At 40.0% G+C, this 14288-nt stretch overlaps 2 protein-coding genes across 4 annotated transcripts; both read left to right on the forward strand.

Moving 5' to 3' along the window:
• The first annotated feature begins 20 nt into the window (after positions 1-20).
• On the forward strand, positions 21-4913 carry LOC116059741 (medium-chain acyl-CoA ligase ACSF2, mitochondrial-like). The gene is made up of 16 exons (XM_031313000.2): positions 21-214; positions 678-873; positions 1261-1389; positions 1707-1760; positions 2231-2349; positions 2489-2654; positions 2753-2848; positions 2936-3087; positions 3171-3262; positions 3365-3441; positions 3547-3654; positions 3744-3895; positions 4032-4173; positions 4411-4521; positions 4606-4674; positions 4789-4913. Exons 1-16 carry the CDS (start codon positions 108-110, stop codon positions 4840-4842), a joined length of 1824 nt encoding a protein of 607 aa, XP_031168860.1. The 5' UTR covers positions 21-107; the 3' UTR covers positions 4843-4913.
• A 661-nt stretch (positions 4914-5574) lies between these two features.
• On the forward strand, positions 5575-13227 carry LOC116059519 (medium-chain acyl-CoA ligase ACSF2, mitochondrial-like). Of its 3 annotated transcripts, XM_031312660.1 has the most exons (16): positions 5575-5781; positions 8429-8624; positions 9111-9239; positions 9535-9588; positions 10189-10307; positions 10447-10612; positions 10711-10806; positions 10894-11045; positions 11129-11220; positions 11441-11517; positions 11602-11709; positions 11801-11952; positions 12089-12230; positions 12593-12703; positions 12788-12856; positions 12971-13227. In XM_031312660.1, the coding sequence occupies exons 1-16, from the start codon at positions 5672-5674 to the stop codon at positions 13019-13021; spliced, it is 1824 nt and encodes a 607-aa protein (XP_031168520.1). In that variant the 5' UTR covers positions 5575-5671; the 3' UTR covers positions 13022-13227. The 3 variants fall into 3 exon arrangements, with proteins under 3 accessions (XP_031168520.1, XP_031168521.1, XP_031168522.1); XM_031312661.1 differs by lacking the exon at positions 8429-8624; XM_031312662.1 differs by lacking the exon at positions 5575-5781 and having other exon boundaries at positions 8491-8682.
• Positions 13228-14288: the final 1061 nt, after the last annotated feature.

Consider the following 14288-nt stretch of genomic DNA (forward strand, 5'->3'; position numbering starts at 1 on the left):
ATCAACCTCCGCCCCGTGACATCGGGAGGTCCAGACCCTCCTTCCTTTTATAGATAGAAGACACTTCCAGATCCAGTTGAACCCAGATTGTGCCATACTTAAGACAAATGTCAGCACTGCTAAGATCTTGGGCTCAAAGTCTTAGATCTGTGGATGGACTTAAACACAGCAAGGTTTGGAAGCTATGCAGCACAAGTTTGCTCCAGTGGTGTCGGTAAGTTTATGATCTTCATGTTCAGTGGTCAAATGGCAACTTTTAAAAGAAAGATGGTTTTCCATAGAGACAATGCATGCATTTAAGGAATAACCATGACTAACCTAATGCTTTTGCTACGAGTTTTCTTTGCCATGAAGAAAGAGATGAGTCTGTGGGTTTTCTTGGTATGGTTTATGTTTGTTTTTTATTTATTGTATATTACAGAGAGACAGGTAAGTGGGGAGCATGAAAGGGGATGATATAGGGGCAGCAAAGGGCCACAGGTCAATTCGATGTTTTCATCTCTTATTTTTTTCGGCTTATCCAAGGTTCACAGCAGCCTCATGTAGTCTGTGATATACTGTAGAGGAATAGTATATTATCATTTTATTCAAAATCTGCAGTAAATGATAATGCTCAAATCATAGTCTATATGTACTATATTTGACTCCTGTCTTTTTCCAAAATCTTTGAATGGCAGGTCCCTCCATGTGGACAGTCCTCCTCGCAAACCCTCACTGACCAGCAGCTATGTCCATGGCACCTCCTCCATGTCTCTGCTCCCCCTGACTGTAGGTCAGAGTCTGGACTCCATAGTCCAGCGCTGGCCTGACCGTGAAGCTGTGGTCTTCCTGCAGGACGGCATCCGGAAAACCTTTGTGCAGTTTCAGCAAGATGTTTGTCAGATTTTGTGCCTTCCCAAATGTATCAACGCTAAAACACTATTCATGTTTTAAAAATAGGTCATCTATTTCAATACAAACACTGAGACAATTAGTAAGATGAACTTGTCAAATAACTGCTAAATTAAACTTGTTTGTACTCTTTCAGGTTCTCAGAATAGTTTCTTGTTGTTGTTTCTTTTGACACCTGAAAAATCAGGAGGTTGCCCTAAGGGCCTCCTCAAAACTGGTTTGTCAATGTGTCTACATGAAGCAGCATCCATCAAATGCAGTTTGATGATAGCACATGCATAAAAGCTAGAAAGCTATACTGTAAAGATCCAGAACTCATACTACTGGTGGTGAAGAATAATCTATTTTTTGTGACATTAATTGGTGCAGGTTGACAAGGCGGCTGCAGGTCTGCTTGCTTTGGGCCTGAAGCGAGGCGACAGGCTGGGAGTTTGGGGACCCAACATGTATGAGTGGATCCTTTTCCAGTTTGCTTCAGCCAAAGCTGGAATTATACTGGTCAGTTTGGGAGTTGTTTATACCTTTAAACGTTCATTTACTGTGTAGCATTGTGTTTAGACGGACAGTCTGCTCTGTGTTACAAAACACGCTGCTGTCAAGTGTCAGTGGACATTGAACCCTGTTAGGGGCCCTGGTGAGCTATTCTGTAGTTGTACCATTCTGTAGTTGTACCATTCATTTCCATGATGTAATATGGTATTCAGCTAGTACACAATACATCATGTGTAAGATATGGCATGTGCTGTAAAGCCGTTTAAAAAAAAGTGGTGAGGAACTGTATAAATATACTTGTTTAAACTGTTATATGTGTGCAGGTGTCATTGAACCCGGCCTATCAAGTGACGGAAGTGGAGTTTACTCTAAAAAAGGTACGACAGGTTTTGTTAGGCATTAGCCTACTTACATAACTTACAATACTTACAGTGGTGGTGTCTGAACCTGGTGCATAAAATAACAAGGAAAAATAATCCCTGCTGTTCTCACACAACCAGCAGCACAATTTGGAACTTTTTGATGTGAGGACAGACGATTATGTAAAAAAGCCTACAATGTTTATTTTTTTTAAACTTGGATACAAAATTTAAAAACAGTCAACAGTCTTCCTTGAACTACACATTAAAAAAATACACTGAAGCCAAGACACAAGTCCAAAACACCGCTAAAACATAAATCAATATCTATTAAAAATAATGCAGCAACAAAGTAAAATTTAAGGACTTGGGATGCAGCCATAGTCTTTCCACACACTCACCTAGACCTCAGGCAGCATACAAAATCTCTACACACGACTCTGTAAAGTAAGAACATAAATTCAACAGAACTGATTTGTCATATGCAGGTCCAGTGTAAAGCTGTGGTCTGCCCTACCCGCTTTAAAACCCAAAACTTCTGTGAGATGCTGAGGGAGCTCTGCCCAGAGCTCGACAGGACCGCAGTAGGCATGATCAAAAGCTCCAGGTTTGACAGAGCCAATGTCAGATTTAATATATGTTCTTCCTCTATTGTCATTATGGGAGTAAGAGACCGTAAATACTTCACGATCTATAATTTATGGTTATGTGGATGTGCTATAAATATCCTGTCTTGGGTCTGCCAGGTTGCCAGACTTGTGTATGGTGATAGTGACAGATAGCAGACAGCCAGGGATGCTCCACGTAGAGGATGTGATGCAAGCAGGGGAGAGTCAGCACCACAAAGAGCTGATGATGGATCTGCAGAGCAAACTGTCCTTCGATGAGCCTATCAACATTCAGTTCACATCAGTAACCTTCACTGTCACATGTGTATTGTACAACTTGGACTAACATTATGATTTAACAATGATCCAGATGAAGTCATATTGCTTGTGTATTTGTTCCAGGGGATGACAGGGAGTCCAAAGGGAGCCAGTCTTTCCCACCACAATATAGTAAACAATGCTTACTTTATGGGTCTCCGAATGGGTTTTGGACGGAGAGTAAGTACATATTTGTCTCTTGATTTGAAGTGAAATGAAACAATGACAGTTAAATGAAAATAATCTAATTTTCCACATTCCCATCAGCCTCAGGTGCGAGTGTGTGTGCCTGTTCCCATGTACCACTGCTTTGGCTCTGTGTTGGGAGGGATGTGTATGGCAGTACATGGCATCACACTGGTCTTCCCTTCCTCTGGCTACAACAGCCGAGCCAACCTGGAGGCCATTCAGAGTGAAAAGTATGGCACGCTGCTCATCACCCAAATGACTTTCAAATATACAGTATTATGCACCTCAATTGATTCTTGTTTTTTAACTCAAGGTGCAATTTCATCTATGGCACTCCCACAATGTTCACCGACATGCTTAGCCAGCAGGATTTACACAAGTATGATTTATCATCAATTGAAGCTGGTAAGAGATTTAAAGACTGAAACATAATTAATATGTATTTACCTGGGTGTGATGTTTAGCAAGCATTTGAGGCATCCTTGTTTATGTGCTGCTGTGTTTCAGGTCTCATGGGGGGTTCACCATGCCCTCCTGAGATTGTGAGAAAACTGAAAACAGACATGAACATGAAAGAGATAATGGTCAGCGGTTAAATGTTCTATACATCTTCAAATTATGCCTTATAAAATGTTTACAATTATAGCTTCTCCAGCATAAAAGAACATGTGTACATGCTGGTTTTATAGATCGCTTATGGATCCACTGAGAACAGCCCCGTCACATTTCTGGGATTCCCACAAGACAATGAAGAGCTGAAGATAAATACTGTTGGATGTATCATGAGCCACACTGAGGTATGCCTTATTATGCCTTATTTTTTGCAGAAAACCTTTTATATCGTGATAACCACATTGTTCCTAATGCCCGTGTGTCTTTACTATAGGCTAAAGTGGTGGACCCTACTACTGGGGAGATTGTCCCTCTGGGGGCCTCAGGAGAGCTGATGATCAGAGGCAGCTGTGTGATGCATGGATACTGGGACGATCCTCAGAAAACCAGAGAGGTTATCTCCCAAGACCGCTGGTACAGGACTGGGTAAGATGCTATATGTATAATGTCCACCTAATCTTTGTCTAAAAGAGAATATATTATGTAACTGGAACAGGGATTGATGCTCACTTGGGAAACATTGTATACATGTTACATGTTGTGTGTTTCCTCTTCTACACAGTGACACGGCCAGTCTGAACAGTTTGGGATACTGCCGCATTGAAGGACGCATAAAGGACATGATCATCCGAGGAGGGGAGAACATCTACCCCGCTGAGATAGAGCAATTTCTCTATACACATCCTAAAGTCCAGGAGGTACAGGTGAGGCTCAGAACCACTGGAGGGCAGCAGATGTCAGATACATTGTCTGCAAGCAGTCAACAGCAAAGATACACTTTGAAGCCATAGGCCAACTTTATGTCTCTCTGAATGTTGGGACAATTGTAGACGTTATTAAAAAAAAAAAAAAAAATGCATTTTTTGAGAACATATATTTTAGTCAGCTGAATTTTTTTTAACTTACATTCTAGTTGTTCTATTTCTCTGTGTGTTTCCCAGGTGGTTGGAGTGAAGGATGAGAGGCTGGGCGAGCAGGTGTGTGCCTGCATCAGGCTGAGGGAAGGCCAGACCTCCAGTGCAGAGGAGATAAGAGCGTTCTGCAAAGGCCAGGTGAGAGGTGATGTGATAAATAAAACTGCTCAACTTACTTAAAATCAGAGCACAGCTGTACAGTTTGTGTGTCTCCCCCACTAGATTTCGCACTTCAAGATCCCACACTATGTGATCTTTGTCGACAGCTACCCTCTGACAGCCTCTGGAAAGGTACGATACTTCTGCTCTCACACACCAACATTGCTGAACTATCAAGATCACCGCGATGATTTACTGTTTAATAATACAATGAGACTGAAATGGCTGCTGTTTCTGTTTTTCTAGATCAAGAAGAACATATTAAAGGAGGAAATGGAGAAGAAATTAGGCCCCCTGTAATTTTGTCTGAGTGAAAACTGGTAATTATATTAATGAGTGGTGTTATTTTCCCTTTTAATTGACAGGTAAAAGTAACCCATGGCCTGTAGGTGGCACTGAAGGCTCCATCATGTAAAACTGCAATCATTCAAACTAACATTTTGTTCAGTATGTGAATATTTGCAAATCGTATTATGATGTTTTTATTAAAATCATTGAAATCATTTTTGACTTATTAAAGGTGTGGGGTGGTAAAACAAAAATGACATTATAAAACAGAATTACAACTAATATGCAAGCAGAATTACAAAGTACTTTTAAGAAAATATACAACATTTCTGTGTATGCATTATATAAAAATTAATTTAAGGGTATTTCTATTATACCACCTCTATCTTGTAGATTTGGAACACATGCTTTTTTGTATTTTGCTTAAAGGTTTAAATACTTTGCTTCAAAAGCAATGTAACCAGGTCAGGCTAATATAGGTTAATCATTACAATGCAAGTGGCAGGTTCATTACTCCCTGATGCCTCATGTTTGTGCAGTTCTTATTTTTTGAATGCAGGTATTATAAATCTTTTGATGTTCACACCACTAACTGTATGCGGCAGGATAATGAATGGTGTGAAACCTCATTTAAATTCTCTATTTTAGCTCCTCCTTGACAGTATTGGTCAAACTGAAATGTGTTTGAAAAGGATAATTGGCTCTTAGCCAACAAGGATCAGAGGAACACAGTGATAAAATCTGACTTGTGTAAAGATAGGCAGGTCTAGAACCAACTCATTTGTTGTTAAGACCCAGTATGTTCTAACAGTTGAAAGAGATTGTGCGATATTCAAGACCAATGTCAGCACTGCTTTGGTCTTCCTGTGCTCACAGTCTCAGATCTGTGGATAGACTCAAACACAGCAAGGCTTGGAAAATATGCAACACAAGTTTGCTCCGGTGGGGTCGGTAAGTTTGTGATCTTTATGTTCAGTGGTCAAATGGCAACATGGCGTCACTCAAAAATCTATTGTTTACTGTAAATATAGAAAAAAACGTGGCTTTGAAATAAATTGACACATACCTTTTTTAAGATTTATTTTATTTATAAGTACTCAACATGTCTATAAATGTGCCACTTTTCAACTGTAGTAGTCCTAGTTACCTAGCATGCATGTATTTATGGTGGGAGGAAAACGGAGCAACTGGAAGAAACCCACGCAAACACGGGGAGAACATGCACTCTGGGTTCCTGGGCACCCTGGAGTGAGGGGGTATGAGCAGATGGATCTCATAGCAAAGAAGAGTTTAAGAAGAGAAGTAGATATCCATGTATCATTAGGGAGAGTGGGACTAAGAAAAATAATTTAAAAAGGGAAAAGAATGGCAGAGAGGGTGGGAAAAGGAAGTCAGGGGTAGACACTACTTTTCTGTAACCTGAAGTTAGGAAAATATGTTTCTATACATCTCTGTCCCTTGACTCTGTTAAACTGTGTAAGCGGAGGTTGGGACACTGAATGTGGGAGTCTTGTGACAGTGAAGCATGTTTTTCTAGAATGTAAAAAGTATAGGACAGAGAGAAAGGTAGCCTATTGTTTGTTAAACTGACAGGACTTGGAGTTGAGTTTTTTTCTGTTTAATCTTTGTTTGGACACAGTGGGAAACATCACCTGATATCCAAGGCAGTTAATCAATTCCTGAATTATACAGGACTGTATGTAAGAATCTAGTTCTCGAATTGACCTGTGGAGGGCAGTAATACGCTTAGCAGCGTCTACACTGCCGGAATCCTACAAGAAGAAGAGAACATGCACAGAAAGGCCCTGCCCTGACACAATTTTTTTTTGCAGGGTGGTAGGGGAGTTCCCTAATGAATATTTTCAGGGATGAGTTCCCTAATGAATATTCATGAGTCTTCCCCTACCCCCTGCAAAAAAAAAAAAAAAAAATAGGCTGCCCGGATGCCTATTTTTTTTTAAAGTATTTTTCCATAGAGACAATGAACTATTATTAGTGGCCATGGGAATTCATACTACTGATATTATTACTGAATAATATGCACTCTGGTTTTCCCATATGATGTTTTGTTAGGTTTAAAGGTGCAATATACGTAATTTATTTACTGTATTAAATCCACAAATGACCACATGTCAACATGCTAAGTTGAAATACTATCTTTTCTGACAACAATGCTAATGCCAGTATTTTCTCCTTTGACATTTCCATTCTGTGACGGAATTCTGTTTGTGTTTCGGCCTGTGTTTTGGTATCAACTGCCCATTTTGACAGCTGGGCCGGGTTGCCAGACATACCTGTAAAAACGTAAACCTAGCGTGCTACAGCCATAGTACAGCAAACAAATGAACGGGATCAACGGAGATAGATTCTACCCGACCTAGAAAACCTCAGTGTTTCTAAACAGTTGCATGAACAGAGACGTAACAAAACCCAGGTAAATATTGAAGATGTATTTGAAAGATGAAGACAGCTTAGAGCCCAAAAAGACGCAGAGTTGGCTAATTTTCTCCTAATCAGGTAGGCATTAAGATTCAAGCTAATTTATCACGGCTATGAGGGACGGGCATTTTCAGTCATTACAACATTCGTGTAACGTTACTCACATTGAATTTATAAAGTACTCGAGTTGGTTACTCGCAAAAACAATTGAGACACAGCCAGTGAAGTGATCCCGACAGGTCCTGGCTAACAGTGCCATGCTAACATGCCATAACTGCTAACGTTACCGGAGGACCAGGCAAGCGGGCCACGGCTGTTTACAACCACCTTGACAGACTTATGACAGAAACCGCAAGTTTGACTTCCTCATAATGAAAACATGCAATTTAACTTTGGCAAAACAACTGAGTAGCCTGTTCAGCAGCCATAGCCAACCGACGCTGAGTAATTTTAAGTCAAGAAAGTGTTTCTGTCAGTCGAGTTGAGAGGACCATGAGTTTGCAGTGTGTTTAGCGGTTCTTGCCGTAATTTTAAGCCGAGAAAGTGTGTCTGTCAGTCGAGTAGAGAGGACAGCGAGGTAGTGGTCTTTCAGCAGTTGTTGCAGTAATTTAAAGCCAAGAAAGTGTGTCTGTCCGCGTGAGCACAGGCTTTTATGACTGTCAACATATCCAGCATCTAACCTTAGCTAATCTGCTGCGCTGTGGAGTAATGTCTGGCTATGTGAGACTAGCTCTAGCAACACTGTTGGATGCTGTGTTCTCAACCTGGCAACCTCAATGAACTTCGAGTCTGGGGAGGAGGGGCCGGGGGAGACGACTCTGTCCAGTATTTTGAATTTGGACTGCAGTGACTATTTTAAACACTAGCTGTCAGTATTACATATCATAATCAGTGCAGTGAAACAATGGCTTCTCAAAAGTTGTTCTCTTAATACATCCATGATTGAGACTGATTTTCTACCTTGGCATGGTTTAAATTTGAATCTGTTATTTAATCGGCTTATCCAAGGTTCACTGTTTAAACAGCCTCATGTATTCTGTAATATAGAGGAATTGTATATTATCATTTTATTCAAAATCTGCAGTAAATGATGATGCCCAACTCAGTCTATATGTACTATATTTGACTCCTGTCTTTTTCCAAAATCTTTGAATGGCAGGTCCCTCCATGTGGACAGTCCTCCTCGCAAACCCTCACTGACCAGCAGCTATGTCCATGGCACCTCCTCCATGTCTCTGCTCCCCCTGACTGTAGGTCAGAGTCTGGACTCCATAGTCCAGCGCTGGCCTGACCGTGAAGCTGTGGTCTTCCTGCAGGACGGCATCCGGAAAACCTTTGTGCAGTTTCAGCAAGATGTGTGTCTCAGACTTTGTGCCTTCATGAATGTATCAAGCCTCTTAAACACTATTCATGGTATACCAATGAGGCATTTTTCAATAATCTCTTGGAGCTAATTAGTGAGATGAGCTTGTCAAATCACTGCTAAATCTAACTTGTTTGTACCTTTTTCTTTCAGTGTTAACTTTTAAGGTTAATAGAATAGTTATTTGACATTTTGACACCTGATGAAGTCACATGTGGTAGTCCTGGGACACAAAATGGGCCTCCTAAAACTGTTTTTGTCAATGACTCTAAGTGAAGCAGCACCATATCATAAAGCATTCATATCCCCAAATGTAATGTAAAAATATGAATTGGTTCTCCTCTTTTGGAGAAATTAACACCAAGCTTCTCAGAAATCACAATAATCGATCAAGAAAGGTATGTCGTAAAGATCCAGAATTCATACCACTGGTGGTAAAGAATGGTCTACTATTTTTTTGTGACATTAATTGGTGCAGGTTGACAAGGCGGCTGCAGGTTTGCTTGCTTTGGGCCTGAAGCGAGGCGACAGGCTGGGAGTTTGGGGACCCAACATGTATGAGTGGATCCTTTTCCAGTTTGCTTCAGCCAAAGCTGGAATTATACTGGTCAGTATGGGAGTTGTTTATACCTTTAAACGTTAATTTACTGTGTAGCATTGTGTTTAGACAGACAGTCTGTGTTACAAAACACGCTGCTGTCAAAAAGACATTGAACCCTTTCAGGGGCCCTGGTGAGCTATTCTGTAGTTGTACCATTCCTTTCCATGATGTAATATGGTATTCAGCCATGTAGTTCAGAATATGTAATTTGTAATATATGGTATGTACTGTAAAGCCATTTGAAAACATTATGGTGAGGAACTGTATATGTACAATTGACTTTAAACTGTTATCCGTGCAGGTGTCATTGAACACAGCCTATCAGATGAAGGAAGTGGAGTTTACTCTAAAAAAGGTATGACAAGTTTTCTTAGGCATTAGCCTGCCAGTGGTGGTTTCTGAACCTGGTGTATAAAAGAACAAAAATGAGGTATCCCTGCTGTCCTCACGACCAGCAGTACAATTTTGTTCTACACATTTACTTTTCTTGAGTATTTCCATTTTCTGCTAATTATAATATACTTCTACCCCACTACAATTCAGATTCATACCTTTAATAATAATACAAAATAAATCAACAAATAAATTATGATGTGTTACTATTTATAAAGATTATTGATCCCTTGTTGAAATTCACAAGTATAAGTATATACGGTATAAGCAGTATAAGAAATAAGCCCCTCCTTTACCAGCTGCAGCATTGAAGTAATGTACATAATAATGCATCAAGAATTGGAATTCACTTAATATACATTGTTCTGAAATGGGCCATACAGTATGACTGTGATATTGCTATATCTACCTAAGTAAACGATCTGAGTACGTCTTTCACCACTGGACAGGCATGACTGGCATATCAGTTTACAATTTACTATTTTCATAGTAAAAATAATCTCTACACACGACTCTGTAAAGTAAGAACATATATTCAACAGAACTGATTTGTCATATGCAGGTCCAGTGTAAAGCTGTGGTCTGCCCTACCCGCTTTAAAACCCAAAACTTCTGTGAGATGCTGAGGGAGCTCTGCCCAGAGCTCGACAGGACGCCAGTAGGCATGATCAAAAGCTCCAGGTTTGACAGAGCCAATGTCAGATTTAATATATGTTCTTCCTCTATTGTCATTATGGGAGTAAAAGAACATAAATACTTCACATTCTATAATTTATGGTTATGTGGATGTGCTATAAATATCCTGTCTTGGGTCTGCCAGGTTGCCAGACTTGCGTATGGTGATAGTGACAGATAGCAGACAGCCAGGGATGCTCCACGTAGAGGATGTGATGCAAGCAGGGGAGAGTCAGCACCACAAAGAGCTGATGATGGATCTGCAGAGCAAACTGTCCTTCGATGAGCCCATCAACATTCAGTTCACATCAGTAACCTTCACTGTCACATGTGTATTGTACAACTTGGACTAACATTATGATTTAACAATGATCCAGATGAAGTCATGTTGCTTGTGTATTTGTTCCAGGGGACGACAGGGAGTCCAAAGGGAGCCAGTCTTTCCCACCACAATATAGTAAACAATGCTTACTTTATGGGTCTCCGAATGGGTTTTGGACGGAGAGTAAGTACATATTTGTCTCTTGATTTGAAGTGAAATGAAACAATGACAGTTAAATGAAAATAATCTAATTTTCCACATTCCCATCAGCCTCAGGTGCGAGTGTGTGTGCCTGTTCCCATGTACCACTGCTTTGGCTCTGTGTTGGGAGGGATGTGTATGGCAGTACATGGCATCACACTGGTCTTCCCTTCCTCTGGCTACAACAGCCGAGCCAACCTGGAGGCCATTCAGAGTGAAAAGTATGGCACGCTGCTCATCACCCAAATGACTTTCAAATATACAGTATTATGCACCTCAATTGATTCTTGTTTTTTAACTCAAGGTGCAATTTCATCTATGGCACTCCCACAATGTTCACCGACATGCTTAGCCAGCAGGATTTACACAAGTATGATTTATCATCAATTGAAGCTGGTAAGATCTTTTTTTTTTTATGATCAATTTTGTATTGGTATTTACAGTTAAAAATACAGGGGCGTGGTTATAAACTCAATTCGCAGAGCATTCATTTTTGTATTACAATTGCAAATATCCCAATGCTGATTAATGAACATGATTAATATGTTGTATTGAACTTGGTGTGATGTTGAGCAAGCATTTGAGGCATCCTTGTTTATGTGCTGCTGTTTTTTAGGCATCATAGCAGGTTCTCCGTGCCCTCCTGAGATTGTGAGAAAACTGATAACAGACATGAACATGAAAGAGCTAATGGTGAGTGATTACATGTCCTGTATTAACTTTTACGATTATAGCTTCTCCAGCATATAAGAACATGTGTACATGCTGGTTTTATAGATCGCTTATGGATCCACTGAGAACAGCCCCGTCACATTTCTGGGATTCCCACAAGACAATGAAGAGCTGAAGATAAATACTGTTGGATGTATCATGAGCCACACTGAGGTATGCCTTATTATGCCTTATTTTTTGCAGAAAACCTTTTATATATCGTGATAACCCCATTATTCCTAATGCCCGTGTGTCTTTACTATAGGCTAAAGTGGTGGACCCTACTACTGGGGAGATTGTTCCTCTGGGGGCCTCAGGAGAGCTGATGATCAGAGGCAGCTGTGTGATGCATGGATACTGGGACGATCCTCAGAAAACTAGAGAGGTTATCTCCCAAGACCGCTGGTACAGGACTGGGTAAGATGCTATATGTATAATGTCCACCTAATCTTTGTCTAAAAGAGAACATATGATGTAACTGGAACAGGGTTTGATGCTCACTTGGGAAATATTGTATACATGTTACATGTTGTGTGTTTCGTCTTCTACACAGTGACACGGCCAGTCTGAACAGTTTGGGATACTGCCGCATTGAAGGACGCATAAAGGACATGATCATCCGAGGAGGGGAGAACATCTACCCCGCTGAGATAGAGCAATTTCTCTATACACATCCTAAAGTCCAGGAGGTACAGGTGAGGCTCAGAACCACTGGAGGGCAGCAGATGTCAGATACATTTAGTTTAGTTTATTAGTTTATAATGTCGTGGACAGTCTCCTTTAATTAACTGTAAAGAAAAAGGAGCAGGTTTAGCCTCTACAGCTAATTTCCAGCTGTAGTGCCTGGCCAGTTGTCAATAGGCATCCTAAAATACAATTGTTAAAACATTTAAATAAAATAAATTACATTGCATTTATAAGGGGGGTAAGGGAGTAAGACATACAAATATATGGCACAAAATTGGAGCAAGCACAAACAAGCAAGCACAGAGCAGCACAGTGAGCTGAGGTGTTAAATCTACATTCTAGTTGTTCTATTTCTCTGTGTGTTTCCCAGGTGGTTGGAGTGAAGGATGAGAGGCTGGGCGAGCAGGTGTGTGCCTGCATCAGGCTGAGGGAAGGCCAGACCTCCAGTGCAGAGGAGATAAGAGCGTTCTGCAAAGGCCAGGTGAGAGGTGATGTGATAAATAAAACTGCTCAACTTACTTAAAATCAGAGCACAGCTGTACAGTTTGTGTGTCTCCCCCACTAGATTTCGCACTTCAAGATCCCACATTATGTGATCTTTGTCGACAGCTACCCTCTGACAGCCTCTGGAAAGGTACGATACTTCTGCTCTCACACACCAACATTGCTGAACTATCAAGATCACCGCGATGATTTACTGTTTAATAATACAATGAGACTGAAATGGCTGCGGTTTCTGTTTTTCTAGATCAAGAAGAACATATTAAAGGAGGAAATGGAGACAAAATTAGGCCTTTAAATTTGTGAACCCTGATCGACTGTGTTAGAGTGCATCAGCTGGGAAAGTCAGAAACTGAGCTGTGCAGAATTAATGCTTTCTTTACCGAGAGCTGAAATGGGACTATAACTGCTGCTGGATTGTCAATACTTAAAATTGTTCTTTTACTTCACTCCTCATTACTTTGTTTTAATGTTAATATAAAAGTACAGTGTGCTTATATCATCTTTGAGCTTGAAGTTTCATTATTGATGTTGGGAAATGGTTTAACAAAAAAATCTTAGCTTAAGGTCTATTTACTGGTTGTTTTTTTTAAACACAGTTTAAACATTGTACAATAGTAATGACATGGAATGACGACTGAGCAAATGTAATCCACTGACGAAGGCCACAAGATGTACCTGAAAGCTTTGGAAAAAGTCCAATAAGTGGACTGTGTACTGAATCATCTTTAATTACAGTATAGGGTTCATACTACAACATATGTCATCTCAATCTTTATTTACTTAAACAATTTTGACATACAATTTGATATTATAATACAATGGCTTTAACCATTCATTATCTGAACATGCCATATAGAATCTGAAATAAATAGGACCTTAATGCCAAATGTAAGTATGTACAAATGTGGTAGGCAAATTTACCATCCTTATATACACAGACTGTAGAACAGGCTTCAGTAACAGGCTCAGAGTGCCCAAAATGACATCTCATATGATCCAAAAAAATAAATAAATGCTAAAGGCTTTTAAATTATGCTTCAAGATGGTGACACAAAGATCTATGGTAGGGAGAAATATGTGGGCAAAATGGATTTAGACAAATTTCTGGCATGTAAAATTAATGCATTGCCAATATCCAAGCTGCTAAGAATCAAGTCAAATTAACATTAATTTTACACAATAACAGATAATCAGCAAATATGCTGCATGACATAAAGGCCACCATGGACCATTAATTCATACACCAGGAAAAGGTAACAGACAGACAGTCTCAAAAAGGATCCTTGAGTCAGTTTTGTTTTGCTTTGAGTATTCTTTTGTGTGAGTTTTATAAAGCCACCTTCATATTGGGTCGAGAGAGAAACATATTTTCAATTGCTCTATGTCTGGCACATATTGCAGAATTGTCAATAAAGTTGACTTGACTTGGGAAAAGATATTACGAATCCACCGTGGATAATTGCCACCATATCAGAGAAAGGTAAAAGAGCCTGTCCCAAGAAAAAAAATCTATACATAGAAAAAAAAAAAAAGAAGGCAAAAAACTGTTCCTTCGAAATCTC

Source organism: Sander lucioperca, chromosome 21 (genome assembly GCF_008315115.2).
Source record: "Sander lucioperca isolate FBNREF2018 chromosome 21, SLUC_FBN_1.2, whole genome shotgun sequence".
In the NCBI taxonomy this organism is placed as follows: domain Eukaryota; kingdom Metazoa; phylum Chordata; class Actinopteri; order Perciformes; family Percidae; genus Sander; species Sander lucioperca.